This window comes from Lonchura striata, chromosome 6 (assembly GCF_046129695.1).
Source record: "Lonchura striata isolate bLonStr1 chromosome 6, bLonStr1.mat, whole genome shotgun sequence".
In the NCBI taxonomy this organism is placed as follows: domain Eukaryota; kingdom Metazoa; phylum Chordata; class Aves; order Passeriformes; family Estrildidae; genus Lonchura; species Lonchura striata.
In genome coordinates this window covers 37,901,400-37,916,037 of record NC_134608.1, presented here as the reverse complement: position 1 = coordinate 37,916,037, position 14,638 = coordinate 37,901,400, and the positions used below count along the sequence as shown (strand labels likewise).

The following is a 14,638-nucleotide window of genomic DNA, read 5'->3' as shown; positions in this document are numbered from 1 at the left end:
TGAGATGGAGTTTGGCTGTAAACAGACTGCAGCCGGATATCCTGTCCCTTGGTCAGCAGTGAGGGGACCTGCAGCAGCTCATGGCTTCTTCTTAGAATTAAAGATGAGTCACTTAAAGGTTACTGAATTTTCTTTCCTATTGCTCCACTTCCTCTGTTTTCTAAAGATAAATAAGAAATGAGAGCCTGGAAATTCTCTTGAGAGGTCCTGCAGCTTGTTTGTTTTGTGAAAATACTGCTTGTTATCTAATTTTGTTATGCTTGTTAACAACAGCAGCAGCTTTCCCATAAAACTTGCCCCAAGTAAACTAACCACAATTTTGAGAACTGAGCTGCAGAGCAGAGAAGTTCACCTTGGAAATTTGAAGATGAAGTACTTTCTTCTGCCAACTCATTTAGCATTTCTCTGTAGCTTTGCACTCAGTAAACCCGTCCAGGTGTGTCCCTGCTCTGAGATGTTGAGAATTTACATTGCTGCTGCTGAGTTGCTCTATCTTAAAATTAATTAGAAACTCTTACTGCTGTGAATCTACGTGATAGAAGTTTTCTGTTATGGAGATGAGCATGTACTAAAATATATGTATTATTTTTTTTCCAGATAGCTACAAGAAAGAATGACTTAGGTGAGTTTGATTGTAATTGTTATATAAATAACTACAGGTTTTGGTGGAGCTGTATCTGTATACTTCAATATCATGATTTGGTATATTTTTCTCTTTGAAAATGTTTTGGGTTTTTTTTTTTTTCTCACCATCAGTGGAAGGAAATTCACAGAATTCAAATGTGTTTTAAAGTTGCATTCATTGTGATTTTTTATGCTGCTGTGATAAAAAAATTATGAAGAATTATTGAACAATTGCTACATAAAAATGTTTTTTTCCATATGTAGCCCTAGCAAATCAGGGTATTTTTCACTTTGTTTTCTATCTTATGTGATGTATGGTACTTTTCTGTCTGCTATACCCAAGACTTCTGTAATTTTTTTGCCTAATAACAGATAGCTTTTGTCTGTGAGAAATGTATTCCCAGTATTTTAGAGTCAGAACGGAGAAGCATGTTCAATGTCTTATGACAAATTCACAGTTAATTTGGTCATTAATAGCTTGCATACATTCAATATGCATGATAAAAATATTAATTTATTTTGTATTATTAATCCTATTTTTACAGAGGTCAGTTATGATTTTTCTTTAACTTCACAAGCTCTAATGAAGAAAACAATGACTTATAACAGCAGTCCCCTCTGAATGCTCCCAAAGCTTCTTAAGCTAAAGTTTATTTAGTCACATCTTTGATTACAGCTGCACTATGGCATTTATATTTATACTAAAATTTTCTATCCAGGAAGCAAGGCATACCTAACCAGTCTCAGCATACTAATCTTTCTTCACATTATTAGGAAATGAACTTCAGTGAAAGAAATTTTGAAAGCTGCAAAATCTTGGTTAGTGTACCTCATCTCCCTTTCTGTACATGTATTTGCCTTTTCAGTGCCTTGTATGTTCTTTACTTTCTGCACCTGCCAGGTAGTGAAATAACTGTGTATGAAGGAGACATCCTCTTGAGAAGAGGGCGACGCAGTGCAATTAACTGTGAGAGTTGTTTGTGGCCCAAGTCACAAGATGGACTGGTCAAGGTTCCAGTTAACATCTCTTCTGATTTCTGTGAGTGCATGCAAATGGATGCTCTAAAGTTAGCCTTGATTTTCCAGTCCCTAACTCCCTGTTACTTTATGTTTCTATGGCATGCACCAAAAGCAAACTTTGGACAAGTGAGAATTTATTGATATATCTCTTTCTCTATCATGTTAGCCCCATGGAAGTTTGGCTAAGACTCCAAACAGATCACACTAAAATACGTGGTTACTTGGGCCAATAGTCAGGTAATTAATTGTAATTTCAAATATTAGCTTGCTCCTGTTAGCTACAATGTAGTTTGATATTTATCAATGTTCTTTGATATTGACATTAGAAGAGGCACAATTCGTTCCCATTATGAATTAATTTTTGTCTAAATTACCAAAAGTAACTTGTTTTTTAATGGTGTGATTTTCTTTTAAATCTCTCATAGAAATATTCCCACACTAGAACCCCTGTAGAGACAAAAATGGAGCTATTGGAGATATTTTTCCTTTGTTGATTCCCTCTAGTCAGTCAATAGCTCTGTCCTATGCAAAAAGCTGCAGAAGTGAATTCCATACAGATGCTTCTTCAAAGACCTTTCCTTGAGAGTAAATGACATGGAAGTAAAATACAACCTGAGCCTGATTCCTGTTACTCAGGGAAAGGAAGGGAGGAAAGCTCAATCTCTTGGGCTGCTTCTCTGCCCATGTGCCTCCAGAACTGCAGTATATACTTTTGTGGATAGGTGAGGGTTATTCCCTCTATCTGCCTCTCTCCAAAGTTTAAATATTAGGAAATTGAGATACACATCAGTGGCAGATGATTCATAACTGAGGAAGTCAAATTAGGCCAAAATGTAGATAAACACTCTGATATTTATTTGTTACCTGAATAGAAACACTGTGATCTTCAGAGCCTTGGCTGTCTCAAGTGCTTTCAAGGGGGCTGTGGTAGGCATTTGCTCTTTCTGATAAACAAAATAGGGTTTTGGTGCTTAGCTACAATCAGCTGGCTCATTTGGGATACTTTAATCCAACTATTTGTATCTGAAACTGCCTCATTTAGTCTGTTCTGCCTAGTGGAAGGAACAATGCCAATCTTTTGCTTTCCATCAGCTGTCTCCTAAATAATATGCATATGGGATAGCTGTAATTGCTATACTTACCCATAAAAGTCCAACCAGTTTGAAGACCTCTGAATGTTTGGTACCCTTTTTTTATTATACTTGTATGATAAAGAGCTAATGAGTGCTGTGAAGTTTTTAAGGAATGCACCCCATCAATGCACCTTGGTTTTTGATTAACCACAAAAGATTTCTCCTTCTCCCTTCTCTTTCTAGCAATAGCAGAGAGGTCTTGGATTGCTGATGCTTTGCAAGAGATCTCTACGCTGACCTGTGTGCAATTTGTAAATCGCACTACAGAAACAGACTATGTTTATGTTGAACGAGGGCAGAGGTAAGCTCCTTGTCTCCTGAGAGTAGCAGCACTCAAAAGGTATTTTCAATTTTTTTCTGGTTTGTTTTGGATAAAGCAATTGCTTTGGGTTGGTTTTTTTTTTCCATGTTAGCAGTAAAGATTTAGAGAGAAGGTGCAATTTTTCATTTTTCTTTAAATATAGTGGTAATTACATCAGCTAATAGGCTGCAGGAATAAATATGTGTGGATTTAAAGATAATGGGGTGTAATTCAAAATAAGAAATTTTCCTTAATTGCTGTAAAAATTTAAATAAGTATAACTGTTTCAGGTTTCGCTTAACACTTGATACTGCTTTGCCTTAGTTTGATATAGCAAATTTACTGATTTAAAATTTGCCATCCTCATCACAAAGATTTCATTTCCTTCCCACCACGTCATTTGGCAGCTTTCAGAAGTGTAGATATCTCATGCCAGTGTCTATTTTCATGTCCCCTGCTGTGGCTGCATATCTAGAGAACCTTGGTGACTTAATCAATACATCTATATATTTGTATTTGCTAAATGTGATCCTTTTGGTTATTGATTGCTTGTTCTTAGCTGCTGGTCTTACTTTGGAAAGATTGGAGGACGTCAAGCAGTAGGCCTGGTGAAAAATGGTTGCATGGATAAAGGAGCAATTCAGCATGAAATGAACCATGCACTGGGTTTTATCCATGAACAGGCACGGAGTGATCGGGACAGGTTTGTCAAGATTATGTGGGAACACATAGTGGCAGGTATGTCCACTAAATCTTAGAAAATATATACTTACAGTTACAGGAGAACCTTTCTCCTGTGAACAACAATGCAAATAAGAACCATGATTAATGTTGGCTGAATTGCAGCAGCAGCAGCAGCACATTCAGTGTGATGGAATTTCTTGTTCAATGTTTGTACTAAGAGAATTTCTGTGGTTTCACCTATGGCACTGTGAAAGATGCAGCCTAAAAGTAGCTCTATACTCTTATTTTGATTGCCATCTTGAGCCCAGACCCCAAGATATCAGGATCATGAGGATTACAAAATCTTGTTGCAAAGACTTGGCCAGGAGGCGAGACTATGGGACCCTTAACTGAGGGGGGTTGATGTGTGACATTCAAGATCATGTTGGGGTATCACACAACAGTTCTATCCCAGGAAAGCCATGGAAATAGAGGAAGGCAGCTAGTAGGCATCTTGGCACATATCCGAAAATATATATGAACAAGGGACTAAGTGTGGAAACACATGCAGCCATTAGCATTTCCAAAATTCTGGGACCTGGCTTGATGTGAGAGGAAAGACTGCAATTATATCCTCCTCGTGGACAGCATCATATACACATGAAAATTAGGAGCTATAGGAAGCAATCAGGAGTGGTAATTCTGTAGAGGAAAAGCAAGTGGATACTCTTTATGGAAAGGAGTGCAGAATTAATTGTTTGGGCACGTGGCCAGGATCTGTGTGCTGGGAACATGGGCTCACCATATAAAAGAGCTCCAGGCTCTGGGGAGGAAAGGGTAGAGAGAATGGCAAGAGATCCAAGGGAAAGGGAGAAAGTGGTACATAGAAGGAAAATACCAGAAGAAAGTATGCAGGTTGTCACTTGTCTGACAGCTATTTAGAGAGCTGAGTAATCCATAACAATTGTAAAAATACAATAATCTATTTAGTTCATTATAGAAAATAATAGTAAATGAGGCCAGACAATTGAATACAAAATTCTATTAAATCTCTTCAACAAATAAGATACTCAACTACGCCATATCATGCACAGCTAAAAATATATCCATCTCTTTCTCCAGATGGAACTTGATTGTTTTCATTGCAAATTCCTAACACGCTGCTCTCCAAACTTTCTTCAGCTATTCCCATGATATCCTAAGTAAATTCCATTTGTGTTGTTCTTTATTGAGGTTTCAGCTCCAGTGATAAGGTGTAATTTTGCTGTGAGTTGTTTGCCATTGTATGACAAGGGTGTGCCATGAAATGTCAGCAAAAGATATGCTAGGAAAGAGAAGTTGAAAACATTAAGTTATATACACTAAACACACATAGACTTACAGTAGTTTTGCAAAGAGAACTCCACAGGTTCAGATGTCATAATCCCTAAAGGATACAGATGTAACTAAGCTCTGATTCAGGCACAGTATCATGAAATGATAAATGAGGGGGAAGAGGTAAAGAAGACAAGGGTGTGCCAAAGGAGATGAGGTGTATCATCAGTGTTTTGAGTGTTTGCCATGGGTGGAGAATGAGATGATTGGTGTGGCAAGGGAGTTGGAATGCACAGTGTGCAGCTCAAGCACTGTAGGGAGAAAATGTAAAGATATGCAGGGAAAAGGAAATGGAGAAAGAGTTACGTTCATGAGGACTGTAATGTTACAACTTGCTGCTGTTAACACTGCTGATGGCAGAGCTCCTGCTGACGTTGGTGGTGCAGAACTACACCTTAAGGCCTTTTCCAGCATCTCAGCTCTCTCACACAAGCTGTTTTTCTCCTGCTAGGACTTCTACATTGTGAATGTTTTCTGGGGTTTGTTTTTATCCAGCAATTTACCTTGGAAGACATCCTAGTTCTTTGTTTTGACAAAATGCAGCCCGATTGGTTGCTGTCCACTTAGCTACTTGAAACTCAGCTTGTTTTTCCTACATTTTTGGGAAAAAAAATATATTCAGACTCTTCAGCCATAGTTTTCTTTTCAGCTCTTCTGAGTCACTGCACTTACATTCTGACAGGGGTAGATATTTTTTTTCCTTTTTTTGAGAGTGGAAAAGATGGGGTAAGCTCCAAACATGTGCAGGTCTAGACAGCCAGATCTCTTTGGCATGTGATGAGGTAGGTAGTAGGTTGCTGGCAGCACCTCAGTCCAGCTAGGATGTTGTCACTTTTTCTTTATCTAGCAAACTAATTCAGCAAAGCACTTCTGTGGCAAACAGTAGCCATATGCTTCAGTGTTTCACCACGTTTGAACTGTGTTCTCTGTTCATCACCTCAAAAAAAGCTGCACACTTTATTATAACTCTTTCTGAAGTTGGTATACAGATAAGGACTGAAATTAAAACACAGTCAGGAAGGCCAATGCTGTTGAGAAACAGTTTAAGCCTTAACTGAGTTTTACAGCTATGAAAAGCTCTAAATTCATGTTTATTTCCAAATTTTCTATTAGTTGGGATTTCAAATCTTCCTTTTGCATCTCTTAGCCCTCAGCCCAGGACCACTGCTGAAGGACATTACAGGCTGAGATTTGCTCTGGTTGGAAGCCTACCAGCTGAGTTGTGTAGATCTCAAGAATGTCCAACTCTGAACTCTTGTCCAGATGGTCTGTGATTTACAAACCACATTTATAGTTATAATAATGAAGGTACAGAACTGGAAAGGAGTGCTCAGTGGCTAGGGCTTTAGTCTTAATGCCAGGCTGGCTGCATTCAGCTCCCTGCTCTGACAGTGCTCATTTGCCTGTCTCACCATGGAGAAGAGACCTAGCACGTAATTCATACTCATGATCTCCAGTCAGTGAGAAAAATAAGTGCCTTCTTCACATGAAACTCCCTCCAACTGTGTCTCTCTTTCTTTCCCTCTCCTCTGACTATCCTAGAAGCCTTGAGGAATAGCTTCAGTGCCTAACTTGAAGAAATAAAGCTAGGTGATATGAAATCCAGTCTCTGTCCCTGGGCCCCAGCCCTGTATCAGTGTAACACCTTATCTTATATTGGCTTTTTAAGGCTGATGAAAAGTGATGAGATGCTCAGCAGCTGTTCTGACAGAATCTTTTTTTCTGCTTCATGTGAATCATATCACTTCAATCTAGTCATTGCTGATGGGTTTGATCAGAGACAAAGCCTGAACATGTCTGCTAGCATGGGCTCTGGGACAAGTAGCAGGGAAAATATGTTCCTTTCTTTTGTGGCATTAGGGCTCAGCATGACATCACCCATGCATAGCTCCTAATTTTTCATCTAGGTGGTCAGACAGATTTCCCTCTCAAGGTACAGATACAGCTTTGGGGACATAGGTTGGATGCTTATAGTATTCAAGATAATGGCACTGAAATGTATTTGGAGACACACTAATGAAGATTGAGAGAGGAATATTTTTGTTTGAAGAGTAGAATGTATTAATTGATTATATCAAAACTTACTTGATTAACTTTATATTCTGAAACCTACTAGACTGTAAAAATGGGTTCACATGGATTTCAAAAATCTCTGGTGGTTTTGATAGATCCGAGATCTCATTAGAACACGTATTAATATCCTATGTTACTTTCTGGATTATGACAGCAGGCAGTGTACTATTAGAGAAGTAATAATTGTTCTGAATAATTGTAATGCTGCTCTCCCACCTTACAGGGGAACAAGGGAACTTTGGAAAAGTTAATTCCAAAAACCTGGGCCTTCCCTATGACTACTCTTCAGTGATGCACTACGGCGCGTAAGTTGTTTGCGGAAATATCCTTTCAAATGAGCAAACAGCTTTCAGATCTTCTGCTAGGAAGAAGATCTAGGAAAAAGTTGCTCTGTGCAGGGAGTGACTTTTGCTGGTCATTTGAGTGCATGGACATAATTAAGGGTGAGCACACTTTCTTTGTCAGAAGGATTCCTGGAAAACAAGGGCTGATATGGAGAGCAGCAAAACATAGGACAATCTTTCTTCCAATATACTCTTGCCTCTTGCTAAAGGCCTTTTGACAGGGCTGTGGCCCAAAGTCTAATTCTGCTGAACCACTGATCTAAACCAGTTCTGAAGTTTAAATTATTTCGTAAATGTAGTAACAGCTGATCATAGACAGCAACATTCAAGTGTAGAGTCAAGAAAGATGGAATTTTTTTATATTGTTGAGATGTTGTAGGCTGCCTTCTGTTAATCTGGGAACACTGTCTAAGGCTGCATTTTAGTCCATAATGTACAAGCTTGTATCATGTACCTTCTCCTTTATTTCCACAAGCAAGTAACAATTTCTGAAAAAAAAAAAAAAAACATTAAATAAAACTAGACTAGCAGAAGGCAGGAAATTGCAGATAGCAAATAGGCAATTAGTAACTGAAACAGAACAATTTCTGCTCCTCTGCCTCAGGAACCAAGAAGGTGGGATTTGCTGGACATTAGTGGCCTTTTCACTCAGGACAGAGCAGCTTTTTCTGCTTGCTTGCTTTCACCTGCTGAACACCAAACATCTGTCATGCTGGTCCTCTTCAGGGAAGGCTGCTAGGTCTCTGAGAAGCTTCTTGTCCATTTCCATTAAAATTCTGTTTACATGGTACATGAGAAATTATAACACAGCTAAATTTCCCTGTCTAGGAAAAGCAATTTAGAAATGTGATTTCCTTCTTTCTACAGGTATGATTTCTCCAGCACACCTGGAAAACCAACTATTGTACCAGTTCCTGACCCCTCTATACCTATTGGGCAGAGAGAAGGGCTGAGTAACTTGGATGTAGCTAAAATCAACAAGCTCTACAAGTGCAGTAAGTGCTGTAGATAGAAGGCATATGAATACAGCTGATGTCTGTAGGCACTGACAGAATCCCCCAAAGGAATGCAGCCCACAGTCCCTTCACTACATCTCTTTCACCCTACAACAAGAAACAGAACTGTCCCTGTGCCAAACGGCTGCCTTCTTGGAAAGGAAAATTTACTTTCAATAATTCATTCTCATTTTGAGTTATCCTTACCTAATCCCTGCTCTTTGAGATAAGTAAAATCCACCAGAGAACTTATGGTTGCTACCTCTGTCAAATTCTCATTTCAGGAAAGCTCTGAAGGTAGCAAAGCATGTAAGCTCTCCTCAGCTGTGAGCTTAGAGTCACATACATCAGTAGTGCCAGATTTGTGATTTCTCTTAATTACAAAATGTCTGAAGGTCTGTAAGCATGGGTGCCATTCAGCCTGATCAGAACCCCTTGCAGGAGAAAACCATAGGCATTTTGTATAGATACCTATTTTCTTGCCACATCTGTTTCTCAACTCATCCCTGTGGTATCTTGAAGTCTAGAAATACTTAACATTCCTCTGTAAACAGGAACTCTTCAGCCAAGATGCACAAAATAGGTATAACATCATGCTCCTGCACTGCACAGGTTTTGCTTTAACTCCCAGGACAAAGGCTAATTGATTTATATGGTATTTGACTTTTCTGAGATGTTATTCAATTAGTTTCCACCAAAACAGCAAGAAGCATTAACAAGACCTAAATATTAGTGCACTAAATTCTACTCTTACATTAGAACTTAGTTAAATAATTAGAATTTAGAAGGAATCAGCATTCCTTCAGTTGGATTATTAGGTACAGAAATCATTGCTGAGAGTGGGTCTTCCAAATTCACAACTGCAGATGAGACAACTTTACAATTTATGGGTCTCAAAGATAGTGATAACAAGTATTTAGTGATATTTATTCTCAACAGTAGGGCTGGGATGAATCATACTTCAATACCATTACTATGCAATTTCATAATTAGATCTGTATGTTTTGGAAGAAAAGCATTAAATTTTAAAAAGAGAAAAAAACTTAGGAACTAAAAAAAAAAAACATAAAAATTCTGGTTGTCTCAGGAAAAGTAGGAATTAAGAGAAAAAATGTCAAAAATTACTATGAACAGATGTCATATATTCATATTTTGTAATTTGGGGAGTTACATAAAATGCGAAAAATGAAGATGTGGAAAAATAAGAGAGATGAGATCAGACTTTGTATACCAGTCACTGGATCTGTAGGTTGACTTCAGTGCTCTCTGTTATGTTTTTCCCTCAGTGATTACCTCTCTTTACTTTGACAAATCTTGTTTTCAAACTTGATTTTTCCATACACTTATGAATACACACAGTTGCTAATAGAAATTTATGTACTGCTGTCATTGAAAGTACTTCTGTGGTTGAAGTTAAGGGAGTTCATGAAAGATCCAGGCCTTTTTTTAGTAAACGAATATATGTGAACGAAGCCCTATTGTCTTTTAAAAAACCATTAGTAGCTGAAACAGGCAAGTACTTTGACTACCTTTATATCACTTCCAGGTTTTCAATAATTTTTACACCAGGAACAGCAATACAGTTGTAAGAATTATAATTAATTTATACAAGCTTGACTGCTGCAAATGGTTGGAGAGACTTGTCAAGCATTATGGGAATATTTTTGTGCAGTTTTCATTCTCTTCAATGTTGTTTGGTTCTTCCCTTCAGATTGCTGTAGCTCTGTGCTGCCTAAACCCAAAGGCTCGTTCTCCTCTATCAATTACCCATCCCCATACCCGAACAATAGCCACTGTCTGTGGCTGATCCGCATCCGTCGAAGCAAGGTAATTTTTATTAGGAAGAAAAAGGTTTCAAGCACAGAATCCAGGCTGCACAGTATTATTTCATTACCATGAGTAACCCCTGGGAGTCAGCTCATGGATCATGACATTTATTTTGTTATGCAGTAAATGAAAGTCTCAACAATTTTCGTAAGAACTAAGACTATTAGAGGGATTATTTAACTTGATTTTTATCCAGTTCAGATAGAATGGCTTTTCAAAGACAAGCAGTAATGAGACATCAGTCTCTGGGATCTCAGTAATAGGACAGCTAGATTAAATTCTGTCCTCTTTTTTATATAGAAAGTAAGGTTTCCATAATACATGGATAGTAAAATGAATATGAAGGTTCGAGACTTTCCTTGTGTATAACATCAAACCCAACTTGTGCATTTTTGTTTCTCCAGATTTTCCTGCAGTTTGAGGCTTTTGATCTCCAACGCTCCTCAGACTGTTCTTCTGATTATATAAAAATTTACAACGGGAACAGCAAGAACTCCCCAGTCTTGCTGGACAAGTACTGTGGGAAGGGTCCACTGCCCTCCTTAGTTGCATCTGGATCCACAATGCTGGTAGAGTTTGCAAGTGATGAGAGCATTACAGCCACAGGATTCAGAGCCTCCTACAACAGGGGTATGAACACTCCTTTACAAAGCTTGGAGAAGAGCATTGGTAGTATTTGTACAGAAGAACTGAAAACTTTTACTAAACACTACAGAGTAGGTCTTTTCGCTGTCATTCTTCACACTTTCACAGCAATTGGAAATGTAGAAGGCCAGGAAATGATGTGTCTAAAGGTTCACAGGAGACAGAAAATGGGATGTCACATGGACCTCATATTATTATCCCAAGGTCTCACTCACATTCTTCTGAGAGCCTCTGTAAGGCTTCTTCATATCTCCAGAACAATGTCTTTAAATAAAAACAATGCAATGACTGAAATTAATAGAAGCAGTACAGCCAAAGAACACAAAGACTGCAGAATCAACAGGATACCTCAACCAATGAGATGCAAGGCTAGTATGTGGGCAAGACATTATTCAAGGTTTTGTGGGATTTTATGCAGCAGCAGAGGTACTGACCTTTGGTACCTTACATCTTCTGAATTAAAAGCTTCTGTTATTTACACAGAACACTGTGCTTCCTGTAATCACGTGAGGGGTGTCTTTTTTGCAAACACACAAATGCATTCTGGACTGCCAGACCAAATTCTGTTGTTCTGTGTTATGCATTCAGCAAGAAGACAGTAGCCCAAAGTTGCCTTATTTCAACTGAAAATCCAAGCTTCTTTAGAGCATAAATTGAAGAAGTCTTAGAAAAGTGTTATTTTTACTCTTTTTGCTTTATTCAATGGAATCATTTCTAGAAAGCACTAGAACTAGATTGATAATGCAATCTTGAATACTTGAGCTGAAGTATTTTTTTCTGAAGGGCAGTCAGTGCCAACAGAATGCTAGGCTAATATGGTAACAGTTAATTGGAAAGTCAGATACAGCTTTAGATGCAGATGTTCCCTGTCCTCCAAAGACTATCTATCAGATGTTTCTAGTTCCTTCACTACAGCTGCTGATACAAATACTAAGTGAAGAAATAAAGTACTTCAGCAGTAGATTTTCATGGTAGCACTTTTTTTTTTGGTTTCAAGAAATAGTACAATAGGGTGTAAGCAAGCTCATTTCTACTGACAAAACACTCTTGTTAATATATCTGGTTTTCTCCTTTACTCCTCAGTGAACTGTGGAGCCACTTTCAGAGATTCAAAGGGAGTCATCACCTCTCCAAACTACCCCAAAAAATACCCCAAAAACCGGGCATGTTTCTGGGTCATCACTTCTCCAGCAGGATACAAGGTAAGGCACAGATGAATTCATTAGTGGGTTTCATCACTGTTCTCTGATGAAACATCTGTTTCCCTTGAAGAATAAGAGCTGTTATGTCATGTTTTCAACAGATATTCTCACAGTAAAAATTACTTTTAAGAATTTATGCTGGACTTGGTATTTGAGGTGCTCAGCAAGGGAAAACTTTTACACGTTCAAGTGAACTCATGAATCTAGCCTGTCCTGTATCTCAAGGCTTTGTTCAAAATAATCCCTAGGTAAGAGCTCCCACTAGAAAACTGAAACATCACCCAGGTGCTGTTTTTATATTTCCCTAGAGGAAAAAATGTGAAGCATAGAAGATCAATCTTGTCCCTTGCCTCTCCTTCCAAACCAAATACTGATGAATTAAGCAAATAATTTGCTACTAATTTGCATTGCCATATGGAATCAGGATGTGGTGCACACACAGAATAAAAAAATGGTGCCTGCACACAATGAGTTTAGAGTATTGTTGTGTTGAGTTTAGAGTAGTGTTGTTGTTAAGAAATTGGTAAGATAAAAGGCTGCAACCTGGAAACAAAATGTTTTGGTTGTATTTTCTCCAGATATCTCTCAAAATGTTGTCCTTTGAGCTGGAATATAGTGACAGATGCATCTTTGACTACTTGCTCATACATGATGGAAGCCACCCTATGTCACCTGCAGTTGGCCCTTATTGTGGGACAGAGAAAGTTGCAGACTTTACTTCCACTGGGAACTTTGTGCTGGTTGAATTCCACAGTGATTTAGTGTGGGAGTTGCCTGGATTTGTGATGAGTTATACATTTGCTAGGTAAGTATAATACAGACGGGGTTTGAAAAACAGAATGAGAGTAAAGAGTCCAGCTAGCCACAGGTAAAAGTGAAGGTGCCACCAATTTCAGAAAAAAAATATGTACACTGATACCTTTAATAAGCATGAAGTTTGACCTCTTAGTCTTACATCTACAGTGGTGTAACTTCATGGCGAATCAAGGACAGAAATGCTCCTGCCCACTAGATGCTTCTGTCTGAGACGATATGGTTTTTGTTATAGTATTCTTATTGTTGGTGTTGCACAGCCAAACACAACAGCAGAGCTGAAACTATGTTAGCAGATTTTGAAGAACTTCTAGTGGTAGAAACTTTATAGTTTATAGTGCCCATAAAAAAATTCAGAACATGACTGTGTAGCAACTTTAACCTGTATTCTGGCAAATGCTATTACCCAACCTAGATGTGCATTCCAGCATGCATACAGAAAAATCTTCAGACACATTATTTACATGTTGAAGCCAAGACCACTTACACAGTTCATACTAACACCACAGCTTAGCCTGGAAATCACCACTTGATACAGAACAAGTGGTGTCTTAGAACAACATGAAATAGAGTACCTCACCTTAAAGATTTGCACTATTCCTCTGTAAGATGAACCAGGTCAGGGAACAAATTTAACTAAAGAAACTAAAGTTAAGAGTGGCAGAAACAAGCAGTGAGGGAGAGGGAATGGAATGAAGCACCTGCCGCGGCCTGAGTCAGGTATTGAAGTTGCCCATAAGGTGTTTCCAAAATAGTTTTTAAAAATGTGTTGAGGACTGAAGACCTAATGCAAAGACCATTGAATGTTCTCTTTGGTGAGCATTTTAGGTGTGAAGTACCTTGTCTGTAGAGAGAAATCCTCCTCCTCTAAAGAGATAGCTGGAGTGGAGAAAGAAATTACCATTGTAAACACCTAACACTTTGCCTTGACTTGATGTATTCAGAATTAAATACTAATGCCAAACTGGGAGATGAAAACCCATAATGAATAATAAAATATTTTGCTGAAATTATGTCTTCGCGAAGAAGAGCACATAGAAATTGCCAATTTGCTTTCCTGGTGCAACCAAAACAATTTTTAATTATGATGACTTTGTAGCAGCAGGGGGGATGGGTTTAAGATCTGTAATGTTTTGCTTTTTAGGCACTGGTTAATTTTCACCCACAGAAGAATGATAATTGATAAGTTGTGGATGTCAGGGTTTAGAGCTTTCTTGCATCATGGTGGGAAAGTGCAAGCACAGCAGGCAACAAATATTTGTATTTCTTAAAAGCTCAAATCTTCCGGCTATAAAAAGCATTCCTTCATTTAATTTGGCTCACAATTTAGATTGGCATAATTTTGGAGAATGTAACCATTTCATCAGTATGTCAGAAAATTAAAATCTACTTCTATTTTTAAGCTCAGCTTCAGACTGCAAAAATGCTAATTCTTCTCCTTGAATCTGAGGACTTTGATGGAGGTGCAAAAGTAACAACCCCATGACAACTCTCATTATATAACAAAGTTGAACGGGTCCCTGTTTTAAACAGACAGTGCTGAACAGCTTTGTACTTGAGTATTACTTTAGATTGCCTCCCCTCAATCTGATGTGGAGCTCTTCAGATGTGCAATGTTTTAGAT

At 38.3% G+C, this 14,638-nt stretch overlaps 1 protein-coding gene across 1 annotated transcript; it reads left to right on the top strand.

Moving 5' to 3' along the window:
* The first annotated feature begins 367 nt into the window (after nucleotides 1-367).
* Nucleotides 368-13,089, top strand: LOC110472151 (embryonic protein UVS.2). Its single transcript, XM_077783772.1, has 12 exons — nucleotides 368-436; nucleotides 598-622; nucleotides 751-784; nucleotides 1,530-1,663; nucleotides 2,961-3,078; nucleotides 3,638-3,816; nucleotides 7,412-7,493; nucleotides 8,400-8,527; nucleotides 10,239-10,354; nucleotides 10,759-10,984; nucleotides 12,083-12,201; nucleotides 12,780-13,089. Exons 1-12 carry the CDS (start codon nucleotides 368-370, stop codon nucleotides 13,008-13,010), a joined length of 1,461 nt encoding a protein of 486 aa, XP_077639898.1. The 3' UTR covers nucleotides 13,011-13,089.
* The last annotated feature ends 1,549 nt before the right edge of the window (nucleotides 13,090-14,638 follow it).

Excerpts from the sequence above, each read along its gene's own strand:
- LOC110472151 (XM_077783772.1), top strand. The coding sequence starts at position 368 with ATGAAGTACTTTCTTCTGCCAACTCATTTAGCATTTCTCTGTAGCTTT. Across the intron at positions 785-1,529 it reads AATTCACAGAATTCAAATGT|TGAAATAACTGTGTATGAAG; the intron begins GTTTTAAAGTTG and ends CCTGCCAGGTAG. Across the intron at positions 3,817-7,411 it reads GTGGGAACACATAGTGGCAG|GGGAACAAGGGAACTTTGGA; the intron begins GTATGTCCACTA and ends CCCACCTTACAG.